Below are 20,482 nucleotides of genomic sequence, written 5' to 3'. Positions count from 1 at the left end.
TTACAATATTAATTAATTTATTTCAAATAATCAAATATCCGTCTAATTAATGTTACCTGGAATTGTATCAAGAATTAATATATCATTTTTCTACAGTCCAATTTACAATGATTTTATATTTTAATTTATATATGATAAAAATAATATGACATATAGTATAGGGTACATTGCAATAAATTACATTAATTAATCACATTACAATTAATATACTAGCCTATTACATTGGATAAAACACATAAATTATTTTGTTCTAGCATTAGACCTAATTTAAAACACTTGCGATGTTGTTGTGATCCTGAAAGAGAAAAAATATACTGTATGATTACAAATGTTTATTTTGATTCTCTACAAAAAACGTGTCTCGGTTCTAAAAGACTCATTGGGCGCTCCATAGCTGCGGCCGGAATGAATCGCGGCCGGATTGAAGCGCGGCCGGAGTGAAGCGCGGCCGGAGTGATCTGTATTCCTAGGCCTAGCCTAGTTTTGTTTTATAGTTAGTACAAATGTAATAAAGGTAATCATTTATCCTCCTGATAATAAGAAGAGTTACCTTACAGTAGTCTGTAGAAGAATGTATTTATATTTATTGATATGATTATTATTATTATGATTATCTATTTCTATTATTTAATATAGATTATAGCCTACATTAATACTTAACCTAGATAGGTAACCTAGGCTAGGCCTACTAGTCTACGCCTAGCCTAGGCCTAGGCTATATATTATTTATAGCCTACTAGGCTAGGCCTTAGGGCCTATTACTTACAGTAGTTAGGCTAGGTCTACTCTACTAGGCTACTACGTACTAGGCCTAGTAGGCCTAGTATAATATTGCTAGTAAGGTAGGCCATATTATTATAAACTAGGCCTAGCTGGCCCTGTCACGATAAATATGGTCCGGGGCCAAAATCGGTCAGGCTGGACCAGTTTTGGCTCTAAAATTGTGGCCAAAAGCAGTCCGCCACTGCCAAAATCGGTCCGGGCTTTTCTTCTGTCGATTTTAATTGAATTAATAAGCCTATGATGCTGTTTTAAGTTGTTTATGGCTAGAAAAATATCCCATGATATATATTAGTAAGTTATCTTGTCGGATAAATACTATAAATAAAGGGTGTCACGAAACCTCAGACCACGAAAGCTCAGACCCCCTAAGACCTAAGATCACGAAAGCTAAGACCCAACACCTAAGATTACAAATACTAAGATATACTACAGCTTAAAAACAATACTTGTTTATCCATACATAATTTTAAACACAGTAGGTTTCATTTATTACCATAAATATAATTTAATACTACCGCAAAACATAGATAAACTCACATTATTTTCGCCCGTTGAGTAAATGTATATTTTTTCTTTACAACAAACAAACTTGACGGGTTGTTTGTTGGTATATATTTACTCCATTGTGTTGGTTCAGAGGATGTTTTTCTTACGCACCTGCCTTTCTTGTATTTTGACTCCAAATTTGTTGACTAACTTTATCCTGAACACCACACTTTAAAATTAGGACTTATAAGTACTTTCAGAAGGAGAAACACATAATAACAAATAAATAAATCCTTTAAATTGATGATTTTACAGATGTGTTTCTTTGTACTGTATACTGATTACTGTAATGACAATGTAACTCCTCGAGCTCCCCCATGCTCAATGTTTTTGTTTCTATGGAGCGCCAAAAGAGCAACAATAATAGTACAAGTATAAAAACAGAAAGAAAACGAAACAAAAAAACTTATCTATTTATTTGCCAGTATTTATTTCTTCGTACTTGCATGATTATACTATTATTATTACAATTTTAATTTTACATTGTTCCATCCACACTGTAGATGGACTCCACAGAGTTTTCAGCCCTCTATATAATTTTTGCTCTTTTGACGTTCCATAGAAACAAAAACATTGAACATGGCCCATGGGGTAGGCCTACTGTACTGTAGGCTAGTCATTTTGTGTGCGAGAAAAACGTCTGTAAAATCATCAATTTAAAAATGTATTTGTTTTTTTTTATGTGATTCTTTTTCATGAAAGTGCCAATTCTATAAGGTGTGGTATTCAGAATAAATGTTGGGAGTTAAAATACAAGGCAGGTGCGAAAGATAAATATTTGTAATCTTAGGTGTTGGGTCTTAGCTTTCGTGATCTTAGGTCTTAGGGGGTCTGAGCTTTCGTGGTCTGAGCTTTCGTGACACCCTATAAATAAATGTATTTTATCTAAAAACATGACTTAGGTGTTCACTCATATTTGGGCCTGCACTCACATGAACGGGTATGAGACGCTGATATTGCCAGCTAGATTTTATTTACGATTGAGGCCTTTTTCCTTCCTCAGCCTAATCAATATTGGATAATTGTTTTATAATAATTGTATTGAATTAATATATTGATTGATTAACCATAAATAAGGCAGAGATACATATTGTATACAAAAAGCCTAACAATTAGTACTTATTATTGATGAGTTACTACTAATAATGATAATAAAAAAAACAGGCTTAATTTATTAATTATATTAAAATAACAAATAAAACTCCATAGTTTTCAATATAATGACTAATCATGGCCTTTTTTTAATGATATATGCATTATGAATCATTTTGCGCACCATATATTTGTAAGACCGGACCATATTTGGCGGCCAAAAACAGTCCTACTGCCTGGACCGATTTTATCCAGACCGGACCAGTTTTGGCGGCCAAAATTGGTCCGGCCGGACAGGTTTTGGCAGCCATAAATGGTCCCCCGGACTGATTTTGGCAGCCAAAACTGGTCCGCCGGACTGATTTTGGCCCGGACTGATTTTGGTGTGACAGCCCCAAAACACGAGTGCTCCTCTGAGCTCTCTCTGTAGTATGACTGATTTTGGTGTGAAATTGTGAAAAACTCTTGAAGGTACTAGCCTAGAATTTGTTGCAGAGAGGGATTTGGAAGATGGAAACGTGTACAGCAGTATACACTTTTTATTGCCGCTAACAAATTCACCTACTGGAAAACATGCTTTACTTTAGGCTAAAATAGGCACACGGACAGGTCTGGTTTATTTTATAAATTATAGATATAATATATATAATAATCATATTCCTAAATATTTAATTTTTTTTTGTTTTGCTATAGGACATGGCAGGAGATGGGCAATACATTAGATTTGTTTTTGTGGTCATCCTATTTCCTGTAAGTGAATAATATTGGTATACGTAAACAATAGACATACAATGAAGCATGACTGAATAATATGACTGACTGTGACCTTATAAGCTACTAATACTTAGGAAGTCTGTAATGTATAAAACAGATTAAAACATCAATAATTTTACTTTTATATTTTTTATTTACTTCAATTTTTTTTCAAAGGTTGTACTTGTAGCACAAGACTGTCAATATGGGTAAGTAAATTAAAGCTGTTTCACACTTACTTAACAAATGGCATTTTACACCTTTTAATACTACTGTAATAATACTGTAATACTACTGTAATAATACTGTAATACTACTGTAATAATACTGTAATAATACTGTAATAATACTATAATACTACTGTAATACTACTGTAATAATACTGTAATAATACTGTAATAATACTATAATACTAATGTAATAATACTATAATACTAATGTAATAATACTATAATACTAATGTAATAATACTATAATACTAATGTAATAATACTATAATACTACTGTAATAATACTATAATACTAATGTCATAATACTATAATACTACTTTAATAATACTATAATACTAATGTAATAATACTATAATACTAATGTAATAATACTATAATACTAATGTAATAATACTATAATACTACTGTAATAATACTATAATACTAATGTCATAATACTATAATAATACTGTAATACTAATGTAATAATACTATAATACTAATGTAATAATACTACTGTAATAATACTATAATACTAATGTAATAATACTATAATACTAATGTAATAATACTGTAATAATACTATAATACTACTATAATAATACTATAATACTACTGTAATAATACTATAATACTAATGTAATAATACTGTAATACTAATGTAATAATACTGTAATACTAATGTAATACTACTGTAATAATACTATAATACTACTGTAATAATACTACTGTAATAATACTATAATACTACTGTAATAATACTATAATACTACTGTATTAATACTATAATACTACTGTAATAATACTATAATACTACTGTATTAATACTATAATACTACTGTATTAATACTATAATACTACTGTATTAATACTATAATACTACTGTATTAATACTATAATACTACTGTATTAATACTATAATACTACTGTATTAATACTATAATACTAATGTAATAATACTATAATACTACTGTATTAATACTATAATACTACTGTATTAATACTATAATACTACTGTAATAATACTATAATACTACTGTAATAATACTATAATACTACTGTAATAATACTATAATACTACTGTATTAATACTGTAATACTAATGTAATAATAATACTGTAATACTACTGTATTAATACTATAATACTACTGTATTAATACTATAATACTACTGTATTAATACTATAATACTACTGTATTAATACTGTAATACTACTGTAATAATACTGTAATACTACTGTAATAATACTGTAATACTACTGTAATAATACTATAATACTACTGTAATAATACTATAATACTACTGTAATAATACTATAATACTACTGTAATAATACTATAATACTACTGTAATAATACTATAATACTACTGTAATAATACTATAATACTACTGTAATAATACTATAATACTACTGTAATAATACTATAATACTACTGTAATAATACTATAATACTACTGTAATAATACTATAATACTACTGTAATAATACTATAATACTAATGTAATAATACTATAATACTAATGTAATAATACTATAATACTAATGTAATAATACTATAATACTAATGTAATAATACTATAATACTAATGTAATAATACTATAATACTAATGTAATAATACTATAATACTAATGTAATAATACTATAATACTAATGTAATAATACTATAATACTAATGTAATAATACTATAATACTACTGTAATAATACTATAATACTACTGTAATAATACTATAATACTAATGTAATAATACTATAATACTAATGTAATAATACTACTGTAATAATACTAATGTAATAATACTACTGTAATAATACTATAATACTAATGTAATAATACTATAATACTAATGTAATAATACTGTAATAATACTATAATACTACTGTAATAATACTATAATACTACTGTAATAATACTGTAATACTAATGTAATAATACTGTAATACTAATGTAATAATACTGTAATACTACTGTAATAATACTATAATACTACTGTAATAATACTACTGTAATAATACTATAATACTACTGTAATAATACTATAATACTACTGTATTAATACTATAATACTACTGTAATAATACTATAATACTACTGTATTAATACTATAATACTACTGTAATAATACTATAATACTACTGTATTAATACTATAATACTACTGTAATAATACTATAATACTACTGTAATAATACTATAATACTACTGTAATAATACTATAATACTAATGTATTAATACTATAATACTAATGTATTAATACTATAATACTACTGTATTAATACTATAATACTACTGTATTAATACTATAATACTACTGTAATAATACTATAATACTACTGTAATAATACTATAATACTACTGTAATAATACTATAATACTACTGTAATAATACTATAATACTACTGTATTAATACTATAATACTACTGTAATAATACTATAATACTAATGTAATAATACTATAATACTACTGTAATAATACTATAATACTACTGTAATAATACTGTAATACTACTGTATTAATACTGTAATACTACTGTAATAATACTGTAATACTACTATAATACTACTGTAATAATACTATAATACTACTGTAATAATACTACTGTAATAATACTATAATACTACTGTTATAATACTACTGTAATAATACTATAATACTACTGTAATAATACTAAAATACTACTGTAATAATACTAAAATACTACTGTAATAATACTAAAATACTACTGTAATAATACTAAAATACTACTGTAATAATACTAAAATACTACTGTAATAATACTATAATACTACTGTAATAATACTATAATACTACTGTAATAATACTATAATACTACTGTAATAATACTATAATACTACTGTAATAATACTATAATACTACTGTAATAATACTATAATACTACTGTAATAATACTATAATACTACTGTAATAATACTATAATACTACTGTAATAATACTGTAATACTACTGTAATAATACTGTAATACTACTGTAATAATACTGTAATACTACTGTAATAATACTGTAATACTACTGTAATAATACTGTAATACTACTGTAATAATACTGTAATACTACTGTAATAATACTGTAATACTACTGTAATAATACTGTAATACTACTGTAATAATACTGTAATACTACTGTAATAATACTGTAATACTACTGTAATAATACTGTAATACTACTGTAATAATACTGTAATACTAATGTAATAATAATACTGTAATACTAATGTAATAATAATACTGTAATACTAATGTAATAATAATACTGTAATACTAATGTAATAATAATACTGTAATACTACTGTAATCTGTAATACTACTGTAATCTGTAATAATACTGTAATAATACTGTAATACTAATGTAGTAATACTGTAATAATACTGTAATAATACTGTAATAATACTGTAATACTAATGTAATAATACTGTAATACTAATGTAATAATACTGTAATACTAATGTAATAATACTGTAATACTAATGTAATAATACTGTAATACTAATGTAATAATACTGTAATACTAATGTAATAATACTGTAATACTAATGTAATAATACTATAATACTAATGTAATAATACTATAATACTAATGGAATAATACTATAATACTAATGGAATAATACTATAATACTAATGTAATAATACTATAATACTAATGTAATAATACTATAATACTAATGTAATAATACTATAATACTAATGTAATAATACTATAATACTAATGTAATAATACTATAATACTAATGTAATAATACTATAATACTAATGTAATAATACTATAATACTAATGTAATAATACTATAATACTAATGTAATAATACTATAATACTAATGTAATAATACTATAATACTAATGTAATACTACTGTAATAATACTGTAATACTACTGTAATAATACTGTAATACCTTACTGTAATAAGTAATATTTAATTATTTATTCTGTCTTTTTACTGACACTTTCAGTGCTAAAGCATTGATTGATTTCCAAAGTTGTTCAGTACAGAACATTAACAATATAATAAAACTAATTCAAAAGTTTACATTAGTACACATACATTTAAGGTAACTATCTACAAAACATGTAGTATATATAAATAATGGAGGGAATTCACGGTAAAAAATACTTAATTTAATACTTTAATCAGTAATATTTTAGATTGATTTTTTAAAAGTTGAAAGTGACATAAATTTATAGTTTGTTTTTGTGTCATTTGAAAGTTTGTTCCATAATTTGGTTGATCGATTTACAAAAGTGGTTTAACTTGTGTATTTTTCCATTATGGTTCAATAAGTGTATTATTACTCTGACTACGTGTACAATATATGAGTACAAGCAATCATTCAAATTAAGTAACATTAAACATGGATCATGATCTTTTAGACACCTGAATTCTTTCAAGTCTGTTTAGCAGTATTTGGAGAGAGTTTGCATTACACTTTGACCAAACACAGACACAGTAATTAATGAATAACTAACTAATTAAGTAGTAACTAACCCTTTCACACTGCAAATATGATATAAACTCTTTCTAAAATACCATTTTCACTACAAATGACAAATTACAGTACAGTCACAATTCTAACATCTCTTTCACATTACAAATGGCAGTATGTAACCCTTTCAAACTACAGTATTATCTTGAGATTCTAGATGCTATTTTACACTAAAATGTAATGTAATCCTTATAGTTTAGAATTACCTTTCACTTGACAAATTTTATTTTAACTATTAAACATTTTCAAACTACTGTACCTTTAAATTCTAAAAATTTACTTCTTAAAAACTACCCAGAAATTATAAATCCATTTCAAAACCTATAAACTGATTCATTATTACTAAGCTAGAAATATAGGATTATTTTCATACTGCGATTAACCCCTTTCACCTCAACACTCGCCTCTAAACATTTAGAAGAATTTGGATTAATGTTTATAGTTGTATCTTTTTTTGCAGATTATATAAATCAGAAGTAAGTTCTGGTTTTAAATGCTGTGTTCCATGTAAAACGTGGGATCTATATTACCTGTATAGGACTGCAGACTGTCAAATCGAACCAAATGTGTGCATGAGTGATACTGGTATCCGGTCAGAGGCAGAGTATTATGGGCCAGATAGGCTTAAAGGTAATCAATAATAAACCATCAAGTTGATATCAACTTAATCATCTACTCATCATCATCGTCATCAATAAGATATTAGAGGACATCATAACATTAACTTTATTATGGTTAACTATCACTTGGATATCATGTCATAACATCTTAATATAAATGATATCAAATTAAAACCGATTTATATTCATATTATTTATAGTGAGCGAGGGCGATTTGCGTCTATTGGGAACACTTTGAACAAGCCTCTCCATTTTTGTATACCAAATAAAGTTTGCTTTAAACTTTTTTCTAATTAAACTCATATTTTTACCCTGAAATATTGAAAATTAACCCTTAATCACTCAGCTAAGGAAACTTTCCCGATCCCTGCCACTTTTTATGGAATGAATCCATAAAGTTTTTGACAACAATTCATGCTTGGTTTACTTGCAGAAAATGCTGATCCGGCCATCCTCAACTGTCCAATTAGCAGTCAATTTATTTTCAACTGTGATAAGGGGAAGAATTTTACAGTTACACTGGTTGACTTTAAGTTAAACACTACCCATGAAGGGGATATAAAGGATCTAGTTTGTACGTACCCTCCAGGTTCAATACTAGAGCTTGGAAGCAATACTGTTGAGTGCACTGCCCAGGATTCGATCAAAAGTAATAGGCTTCATTGTAATTTTACTGTCACAGTTATTGGTAAGTTTACCTACTATAGGACCATATGTAAAACACGTACAATATCTATACTTCATATATTTTTTATCCTGTATAAAAAATTAAATATGTTTTTTTTTTAATAAATAAATTGTACTTTTGTTCCACGAAAACGGTGGAATAAAGCGGAAACAAAACCAACTACTTGTGCGACAATCTTTATTATTTTGTGACTATCAACATAAAAGCATAACACACATTAAAGTTGGAATCTTGTGATTTTAGTAAAATATTAATTTATTATTACAGATAAAGAGAAACCTCAAATTCAATGCCAAATATTGAAATTGAACACAACAATAGGAAAGAATTGTAGCAATGTGACATATTATGATTCTATACATGTTGAAGATAATTCCGGAATGTTACCGGAAGTAAACTGCAGTATTCCGCACAGAGTTCTTCTATTAATTGGGCAGCACAATGTCACTTGTACTGCAGTTGATAATTCATTTAATATTAACTACTGTTATAGCCAGGTTTTAGTTGAAGGTAATATGATTGTTATTTTAATAATTTTTAATCAAGTTGATTCGGCGAAAAATAGTTTTTTTTCATTATTATGAGTTTTATTTAACATGGTCATTTGTAATTTTAAACATTTTTTAAGTTTAAATTTATATTATATATTTCTGTTTCCTATATTTATAGCAACCATTTCAATCACACATCTGTGATGTTTTTCCCAGTCGTTATGTTGTACATGGTTGTAAATTTATTAAGCAAAAAATCGCAGAATTCAACCAATTTTGGGGAACTTGGGACGTACACATTTTAGAGAAATATTATGTCTGATTTTACGAAACTTTAAACAATTTTGTAGTTGTTTATGTTTTGATTTTAAGTTGGCATAAGCACAAAATACAGTGGATTGTCATTTATTTATTTTATTTAAAAAAATTATTATTTCATACGCATCCAGCGAGAACAAACTCGCCAATTACAGGATGGATAAACTATTTTTATAATTTATCGTGCTTATAAATTAAGTCTAATTTGAGTCTTAGAGACTGGAATTGTAAAAAGTTGTGAGTTACAACCCTGGCACTAGGTCAGGATTGAACCATTGGCACTAGGTCAGGATTGAACCCTGGCACTAGGTCAGGGTTGGAACCCTGGCACTAGGTCAAAATTGAACCCCGGACCTTGGGATTGGAAAGCAATCACATTTAACCACCAAGCCACAGCTCCACTACTATTGCTACCTTTATTTAATTCAACAGATAATGAGAGACCACAACTTATATGTCACAACAAAACTGTTACAACAATTACTGGTAAAAATTACAGCAACAGTTCAACATTTGAAACAACAGCGTGGGATAATTCTATGAAACTACTACAACCAACATGCAATATGACTGAGAACTTATCAATTGGTCAGCATGTGATTCGTTGTAATGTTAGTGATAACTCTTTGAATAGCAATGAATGCTTTGGTGTGATAACCGTTGAAGGTAAGATTGTGTTAAATTGTATTAACCCACCCCACCCTCTTCTCCCACACATCCAGTGTTTCTTATGAATTTGTTAACACTGTCAGCAAATCTATAGATTAGATCAACTTTTAGGCTTTTCTTTTTGTTATGTTTAAATGTTATATTTATATCTATATTTTCATCCTGTAATTGGTGTATTCACTGTTGGATGTGAACGAATAAAATACAAATGTAAGGCAATAATTTCATACAAAGCAATGTTATACCCCTTTCACACCAAAACTCCGGAGTGTCTCCGGAGACACCCCGGGGTTTATGACCATTCAAAACGTCGAGAAACTCCGGAGATACCCCTTTCACACCAACCTAGCAACACCGGGGTTTATAAAATAAAATTGTAAATGTCGCCCTCTATTTTGTTTGTTTACATAGCGACGATCATTAGAATAATTTTAATTAACAATATTTTTAATTTAATAATTACTTTCAAAAGTCTCAGAAGTAATATAATGTTTTATTGATACTACTAATTATTTTTTAAACCCGCTCTATATTTTGTACAAATATTTAAAGTATTTTGAAATAAAACTAAAGCAATGAGTGATCGTGTGAGGATGACCTTTTGACCCGAAACACTCCGGAGTTTGATGTTGGTACCTTTCACACCAAAACACCGGGGTGTCCCCGCAGTTCAGCTGTTCAACCCCGCAGTTTTAAACTCCGGAGTTGCTTGATTTTACCTTTCACACCAAACAGCGGGACGTCAACTCCGGGGTGTCTCCGGAGTGTCTCCGGAGTTTTGCTTTTGGTGTGAAAGGGGTATTATCTTAGGGTGAGTCTGTTTGCTACATGTGAACCACAGTACCAGCAGTGCTCTTGTTTTTTTCCCCTTCAAATCCTTATCTGTCCGATAGTCATTAATTTTTAGTTTGATGTATTGCTTTTTTTGAGTTCTTTGTTTATGTTGCCTATCAAGGTACAATAGTTTTTGGTCTCCAAATTTGTCTTTTAACTTTCCATATAACAATTCTGTGCAAGCGGAGTATCCATCGAAAGCCATAACTTATGTCCTATGATTTTGTATTTTCTCTTGCCAAATTTGAGTTAACAATTTTAGTTCTTGTTCTACGAGGGGCGTTTATTTGAATAAATACGGTTTCTTTTTATTTACTAGACAATGAAAAGCCAGAACTTGAATGTAAAGATCAGAATTTCACAACTGATGCTGGAAGCAAATATGCAAATGTGACGTTTAAGTTACCTGATTGCTCAGATAATTCAGGGGAGCGTTTGGTACCAAATTGCACTGTGCAACCAGGGTCTCGTCTTAAAGTTGGAACGCATGCCTTAACCTGTAGTGTACATGATAGTTCACTAAATATGAATACGTGTAGTGCAAAGATTACCGTTCAAGGTAAACAAATTTTGTATTGTATTTTGAATGATAATTCATACCTAGTTATTTATTTGTTTGTTTGTCTTGTCTTCGTCCATACTTGGTCTCTTGTGTAGTGTATGTACCGTCTGTAACCCCTGTTTGTCTCTGTCAATGAACATTGATTCAAATTTTTTATAACAACTTCTTTCCTGGTGGAACCTGTCTTAAAGCTCTCTGAGCTTATTTGAGTTTCTCCAGATACAAGGCATTAACTATTAATTTGATTCATATTTGTCAACATATTTTGAATTTTGCTTTGTGTAAATAAATAAATGAATGAATACCTTTTTATATTATTATTATTAAGCATAATAATATTCGTTCCAAGAACTTCACATTATATATTAGCAATTTTTTTTGCATTATATTTGATGATAATTGATACATTCATATTAATTATATATTAGAAGTTTCTTTTTTTGTACATTACAGAATTTCAAGATTCATCTGGTTCAAAATTAAGTAAGTATTACAGAAAATGTGATACCTTTCACCTAACCTCTTGACTAATCTGTAACGATTATTATCAATTTTATAAAGTAGTGGAGCTGTAGCTTGGTGGTTAACATGCTTGCCTTCCAATCCCAAGGTCAAGGGTTCAATCCTCGCCTAGTAGTGCCAGGGTTGTAACTCACGACTCTTTCAACTCCATTCCCTAAGCCTCAAATGAGACTTAGATACAATGATAAATTTAAAAAAAAATAGTTTAAACATCCTGTAATTTGCGAGTTACTCACCATTTGATGTGTATGAAATAAAAAAATTGCTTTTTCTAAAATGTGTTTTTTTTATTTTTGTAGGTGTGATAATACCTATACCTATAATTCTCATATTAGTATTATTAATGGTTGCTGTTTCGTATTACTACTGCAAGCTAAGAAGAAGAAAAACATGTGATACTCGTGCTGTATTTAATGGTTAGTTGCAATATATCATAGAAATAAATTACCTTAAGCAACTATCGTTGCAGCAACCTCACGTCTAGCTTAACTCCAAGGGTGTGAATTTTTTTATGCTGTTCACATGATTTTTAATCGTAATTGAGTCCTCCAGAATTGATGAGAAATCAACACATCCTTCACCACCTCCCACCTCAATATCCACGCCCTCCCACCCCAATAACCACGCCCTCCCACCCCAATAACCATGCCCTCCCATCCCAATAACCATGCCCTCCCATCCCAATAACCATGCCCTCTCACCACAATAACCATGCCCTCTCACCCCAATAACCACACCCTCCCACCCAAATAACCACACCCTCTCACCCCAATAACCATTCCCTACCATCCCAATAACCACGCCCTCTCACCCCAATAACCACGCCCTCCCATCCCAATAACCACACCCTCCCACCCCAATAACCATGCCACACTGTTTTTTTCCTTCATGAATTGTAGCTTAATCTTATATTCTATTAATGTTAGACAATTGTACTTGATTTGGTTTTATATAATTGTTCATTCATTCAAAGGCAATGGAGAAGTTACTATAGAGACCGGGTCATGGCTTGTTTTTGAAAACATTGGAGCAACATTTGTTGATGTAAAGCTTTCGATCAGTAACATGAGTCATGATTTTGAAGCAGTGACACTGACTTGGACCAGCAAAAGAAACCAATCTATTCACGGTCACAAAACAATTGAGAAGAAAGATTACAATATGACGCAGACAATTAGTAAATTATTGGCTGATACAACATACAAATTTAAACTGAAAGAATTGGGTACAGAAAAAAAGATAAAAACACAGAGTAAGTAGTATTTAATATTACTTGTAATATAGTACTTGCTTAGTTAATTGGAAAAATAGAATTTTACCAAGTATAGTACTTGCTTTGACTGTTAGCACGATAGTGCTTACAATTTTTAAGTTATTATTCTGAAAATGTCTATGTACATGGGTGTATATTTACACAACATGCCTATTGATTTTCAATTAAATTGATATACTGGTCATGTCACAAAAGCTTATACTAAAATCTGACTTTCCTGTATCTTTCATATGAGATATTATAACACGCCCTCTGTATTCTTTTAACATTGATATCAAGTAGTGAACCCTCCCTCTATGAATATAGTTTATATATAATATGTATTTTGCCAAGTACTTCACTATGGGTTATGCCTATGTATATATCGCTGAGTGTACATACATGTTTGGTTTATAATGTTCATTTGTATGTTGTTCATATTCATATTCATTTATTATCCAGAAAAATGAAAAAAAAAAAATACAAAAATACAAAAAGCATAAATAACATAGAACAACAACAAGCAGAGAAAAAGCGCAGAACACTATCCTGGCGGATTGTCAAAAAGCAAAAAATATCGCTATAAAAGACTCTCCTGATAGTGCTGGTGGCAAAATAACATTAACAAGGATAAACATTTAACAAGTTTGACTGCACCACTAATGAGTGTGTTGCCACTGATCCAAAAGTGTTTGTCAATAAAGTTATAGTTATTTTGTTATTACTTCATTCAGTTTCTGAGTGTTATCATTTTATTTATTGTAAGTAGTTGTTGAATCTTGTTCTGCTTTATAAGATTGGTATCTAGGTTGTATAAAAAACCAGTCTTGTAGTATTAGTAATTGCATGTTTACAGTAGACATTTTTGTCACTGCCCTCTAGTTTTTCATTTCAACAAAATATTTAGTATTTGATAAATGTAAACTAAATTAATTTGTTTCAATTCCTTTTTTTTCTCCTCAGAAAATTTAAGTAAATTATTTGAATGTAAAATACAATGTGTTATGTACGACTCCTTTGAAGTCGATTATAAATGCAATAGAGACGCAACTGATCTGAGCCTTAACAATGTATGGTTGGATGTTCAAGAGGTTGGTAGTAGTGTTTCCGAATACAGTGAGGAAAGTGAACCAGATGGTCACTTTGACGTGAAGGTTAATGACCGAAAGGATCACGGAGTATACAAATTTGAGGGTTTGAAGCCAGGACACAAGTACAATGTAATGGTTGAAATCAGAACCTTAAACAACGCCACAATCAGTGACCCGCACAATATTGGATGTGAGATCACAACAAAACGTAAGTATAAATTATAATGATGTGATACTGAGCATTTATAAAGCATTATAAAGTCTTGAATGATAAACTGGGTGGTTTGAAGTGCACACAGGCAAACTGTACACCCTGGACCTATAGGTTATAGCCCTTAAAGACTATAAACTGTAACTACGGTTTATGATTATTTGTTTAAGTCCAGCTGGCCTACTGAATGAAAATTGATGACCTGCCAAAAAACTCAAAGACGTCTAAATACAGTCACAGTATAAATATAAATTTATTTATGAGCTTACGTTTGTAGTAGAAGATAGAATAGTGCCAATGTTGTATGTATTATGTATATTTTGCACCAGTTTTCATCTAAAAATTGTCTGCACAACAAAGTGACCGGCTATGTACAATAAACAATTCTTTTCAATTCAATTCATTTATTGCTTGCACTACAAACTGTAGGCCTAGAAACCAGTTTTAATTTGAGGAAGATGTAAAAAAATAAATAAAATATTTTTATCTCTTTATCTACAGGTGTTTCGATTTCACCAGACGTTAGTTGTACCAACGTTGTGGTACACTTCAGTGGGTTGGAGACTGGATATAAACCATTTGTTAAATCATGTTGTGGCAAGTCTACCGTTTCTGAGAATATCGTTAATATTTGCAATCTTCAACCAGGTTCTATTTATATGTTTTCTTACGGTGTTGTACACCAGGGTAAGCATCTTCACCAAGGCTATCAGAATGTACTTACCAAAACTACAAACAGTAAGTATTGTCTTTTTAATTTAGACTGCGTTCAGACTGTCAGCATTATGGCAGCAATTTAGGTTTGATAGGTTTCGGAACAACCTACGCATGCTAGAAGGCTGACAAGCAAAAAGCGTCTCCCATTCTCTAGACGAATGTAAGTTTATATTTTAGTAATGCAACATTTATATACTATTTTGTGACGATCGGAGCGCTTAGGGGGCTGTAGCACGAGGTTAAAAACAGACGAGATAGATTAGATAGATTATTTTAAAATTATCAAAGTATACACGCTGTGCCGGGGATAAATTGAAATTGATTAATTGCAATTTTGCAGCTAGACTCTAAATAAAAAGTAATAGTAATAATGAAAAATCAGTGGAGCTGTAATTTGAGTTCAGGGTTCAATCCTGACCTAGTGCCAAGGTTGTAAGTCATGTGAGACTTAGTTTATTTATAAGCATGATACATTATAAAAATAATAGTTTATCCATCCTGTAATTGGTGAGTTGCTCATTGTTGAATGCGTATGAAATAATAACAAAAAAACATGTAGAGCTTATGGAAATTAAATAGTGGGTTTGTTTTTCAGTGGTCCTGTTTCTGCTGAGCAGGAATAATCGGTTATTAACCGTTTATTTTTGGGCAGCAGAAACGGCGCAAAATGACATAACTGATTAAAAAATAACCGGTTAAACACACTCAATCCATTGCATGTTTTAACCGATTATTTCATGTTTTAACCGATTGTTGCGGAGCAGTTTTTTCGCTGCAACACAAATAGCGATTATTGACCACATTTTAACCTCTAGTCAACTTTTGAGTATGGCAACCCTCACTCACAAAGCATGCTGTTTATTTGCACGATCAGCCAAGCGACGATGTGGACCGATGAGATTGTGATAATTTTGTGGGGGAGAATTATACCGAGAGACTCTAGGGGAATAAAAAGGATTCTGCGTTAACTTTTGGAGTACACCGTTACATCCCACCAGTCCAGGCTAACAATGTTTTGAATGTCCTTTTTTAGGCCTGTCATTTTCGGTAGAGATATGTAGCCTAGCTACCTAGTAGTAGTAGAGTAGTACCAACAGTGAAAAGTGTGATAGTTTTAGGCAGCGATAGGTAGATGCAAAAACCAACTTATCGGCCTTCCATAATTTGAACTGTGTTGTGGGTAATGATGACGTGATTTTTAAAAGCAATTATCAGATAACAGATTAACGTTGGAGAAAATTTTCAGTTGCAACGCAGACAATTCTGTGATTTTGCGGTACTTAGGAATAATCGATTATTTTGATTTTTACGGCAGAAGCAGACCCAGTGAAATTGGATGAAATTCCTAGATGTAAAGACGGCATTCTTAAGTTGTTTGATAGAAGAAAATCAGAATGCAACAGAGTGACTAGTGAAATGAAGAATAGCGATTGTTTTTATACAATGCTTGCAACTTCTCTTGAGTTTAGGGATTCATTTTCAGTTTTAAAGAAACAGATATCAGCATTATGGAATACCACATTTTTTAATGGATTTATCTATAGTATGCACATTCACTGTGATACTATGAGTGTTCATGAATTTTTGAAATTATTTTTTAATGAGTTATCATTGACAGAGTATGACAAACACATTGAAAACACTGAAACTGTACGACTTCTAAAATCTGAGGATGATATAAAGATACTTGAATTTGTTAGTATAATTGCAGAAGATCATTCTGAATGCCTTGAGTGTCAGAAAATATTTCATAGCCATTTGCATAGTAAGGGGTATGTTATAAGCTATACAGAGTCATAAATAACATAATAATTCTTGGGAGGTCTTCCAGTAGTTAAGGTGGATATTATATTCAGCCAATGTTGCGACCCAAAAATTAAAGATATATTGTCCCCCTAAAAAATAATTGTTTAAATTTTTTTTTTTAATATGCCATTTTAATATCACAATAGTTATTCACTATGACCAAAAAAAAAAAAAAAAACATTTTCCACCAAAGAAATGTAATTTAAAGCAAAATATACCTAATTGTCTGGAAGACAATGGTTTTTGGTTGAAATTAACCATTTCTTTTGTCTTGAATGGATAGCAAAATTATGTTGATTACATTATTGAACAAATACATATTGTATTTTGATAATTAGACACTTGTATCTGGATCACTGCCTTCTAAAACAGTTTTGGAACAAAGTCTGAGAAGTCACTTAAATATTTTCTTGAAATTAATATTAGCCCTAACAACACTTATTTTAGCTGTTTTACTTTCCGTTTTGATTTACCTTTCTGGCTTTATTATTTCATTTGTATCTCCATTAAGATCTAGTCCGTGATACCTACTGTACAGTATTGTCGTTTTGTAATAATTTGCCTTTGTGGAATATTTACTATTATTATTATTATTATTTAGCGCTTAATGCTCAAAGCTACTAAGTGCTTAACAGAGTATTAGCCAGTTATTGGATTAAACTTGTGTGGACATAATTAATATGCAGCTAGTATTCAACGAAGTTGACCTAATACCAGGTACCCATTTGTACACCTGGGTGGAGAGAGGGAAACGCAAGCAAGTGTCTTTCCTAAGCACATGCAATGTGACGTTAGTGTTGTTTTTATAATCGATTAAAATCGATAACAAATTTTAACGCAAATTTATGTTATAAAATCGATTAAAAATCATTGTAAACTAATTTTTTTTATACTATAAAGCAAAGTTTTATATCTGTTTGATTATAAATCATAAAATCTGTTTAAAACATTTTTAAATAGCAAAAGCGTTCTTTAGTTGAGACGTTGAGCTACGCACAAACCCAATATGTATGTTAAATTTGTGTACTCAGATTTCTAAAATATATTATTTTAAATGTAGTTTTATTAAATATCTCTGTAAACCAATAGTATTAGTAGTAGTATTAGTAGTATATACTACCAAAAAATAGTAAATTTTTATGTTAGAAAATCGATTAAAAATGATAACCTAGTTAATGCGTGTTTGTTATAAAATTGATTAAAAATCACTGTAAACAAATAATATTTTATACTATAGAATCGATTGAAAATCAAACAAATTATGTGTTTGATTATTAATCAAAATAAAACCGTTTTTTTTTAAATGCAAAAAAAAAGTGCATTTTTATGTTATAAAATCTGATTAAAATTGATAACCAAGTTAATGTTATAAAATTGATTAAAAATTACTGTAAACAAACAGTATTTTATACTATAAAATCGATTGAAAATGGTGAAACATTATTTTTTATGTTTATGTAGGCCTAATCAAAATAAAACTGTTCAAACCTGTAACAATATGTTTAATAGCAAAGCGTCCTTTGGGTGAGATGTTTAAGGTGTGCACAAACCTCATGTACATTATAAATGTAATTTATGTTTTAACTTTAACGTTTTTTTTATTGTTGTCTAAATAATGCTGTATAAAGAAAATTTCTGAAATATTGAAGTATTAGATTTTGTAAGAAAAATACATTTATACGATTCATAATTCAATAAATTGTTAACCACAGAATAGCCCTTCCTACGTAAGGTTTATCGCAAATAGGAAGGATTTGGGAGCAAACGTCACGACGCGTACGTACGTGATTTGTTGTCTATAGGCCTACGTACGCGGCGTGACGTTGCTCTCAACCCCATTGTGCAATTACGTTCCTTTTGAAATTTAAGCTATTTGCGGTAAACCTTATTCTTTCAATTCAGTTCTTTTATATGATTTTATATTAATTATGCAATAAATTAATGTATAATAATATTATATTGTATCTTTTTGAATAACCGATTCAGACGTAATGGGAAGAATGTAGCACATAGACTTGCCCCAAGTTTTTCGATTTTTGTCTGAAAATAAAAACTCAAAGTAGTATACGTATGAAACGCCATATGTGCAAAAATATTTATCTTTTTACTAAAATTAAGACAAAACTCCGTCGGGAACCCAGATTAATGCTTCTCGGGGTCATCCATACCAAAGTTTCGTTTCTGGAGGGTAGACGAGGAAGACCGTAATGCAAGGACGCTCAAGCGCAACGCAAGGACGGTCAAGCGCAACGCAAAGACGTTCAAGCGCAACGCAATGACAGTCAAGCGCAACGCAAGGACGGTCAAGCACAAAGCAAGGACGGTCAAGCGCAAAGCAAAGACGGTCAAGCGCAAAGCAAAGACGGTCAAGCGCAAAGCAAAGACGGTCACGCGCGACGCAAAGACGTTCAAGCGCGACGCAAAGACGGTCAAGCGCGACGCAAAGACGGTCAAGCGCAACGGCAAAGACAGTCAAGCGCAACGGCAAAGACAGTCAAGCGCAACGGCAAAGACGGCCAAACGTAACGCAAGGACGGTCAAGCGCAACACAAGTACTTTGTTGACCAATCGCAAGCGATGTATTTCCGACTGTCGCTTGTCAGTGCTCAACTCGTGCCTTGCGCCCGTTTGCGTTTCGTCCTAGTGGGAACTTAACTTAGCGGTTGCGGATCGTGGACGGAACACACGCTCCTCCTCCCTCTATGCTATCACTTTGTTACCATTTTGTAAATTAAGTAATATAATCAATAAAATTGTATAAAAAATGTACCAATGATACTGTTGTAAATTTTTCCTGTATTGGGTACTAT

At 30.3% G+C, this 20,482-nt stretch overlaps 1 protein-coding gene across 1 annotated transcript; it reads left to right on the top strand.

Annotated features, from left to right (window-relative positions):
• Window positions 1–427: 427 nt before the first annotated feature.
• Window positions 428–20,305, top strand: LOC140050075 (uncharacterized). The gene is made up of 14 exons (XM_072095084.1): window positions 428–514; window positions 3,115–3,171; window positions 3,352–3,383; window positions 8,352–8,521; window positions 8,945–9,199; window positions 9,467–9,709; window positions 10,441–10,674; window positions 11,831–12,070; window positions 12,527–12,556; window positions 12,895–13,011; window positions 13,569–13,847; window positions 14,811–15,146; window positions 15,651–15,887; window positions 17,182–20,305. The coding sequence occupies exons 2-14, from the start codon at window positions 3,118–3,120 to the stop codon at window positions 17,664–17,666; spliced, it is 2,712 nt and encodes a 903-aa protein (XP_071951185.1). The 5' UTR covers window positions 428–514; window positions 3,115–3,117; the 3' UTR covers window positions 17,667–20,305.
• The last annotated feature ends 177 nt before the right edge of the window (window positions 20,306–20,482 follow it).

This window comes from Antedon mediterranea, chromosome 5 (genome assembly GCF_964355755.1).
Source record: "Antedon mediterranea chromosome 5, ecAntMedi1.1, whole genome shotgun sequence".
NCBI lineage: Eukaryota > Metazoa > Echinodermata > Crinoidea > Comatulida > Antedonidae > Antedon > Antedon mediterranea.
This window is presented reverse-complemented; position numbering and strand designations above follow the sequence as displayed.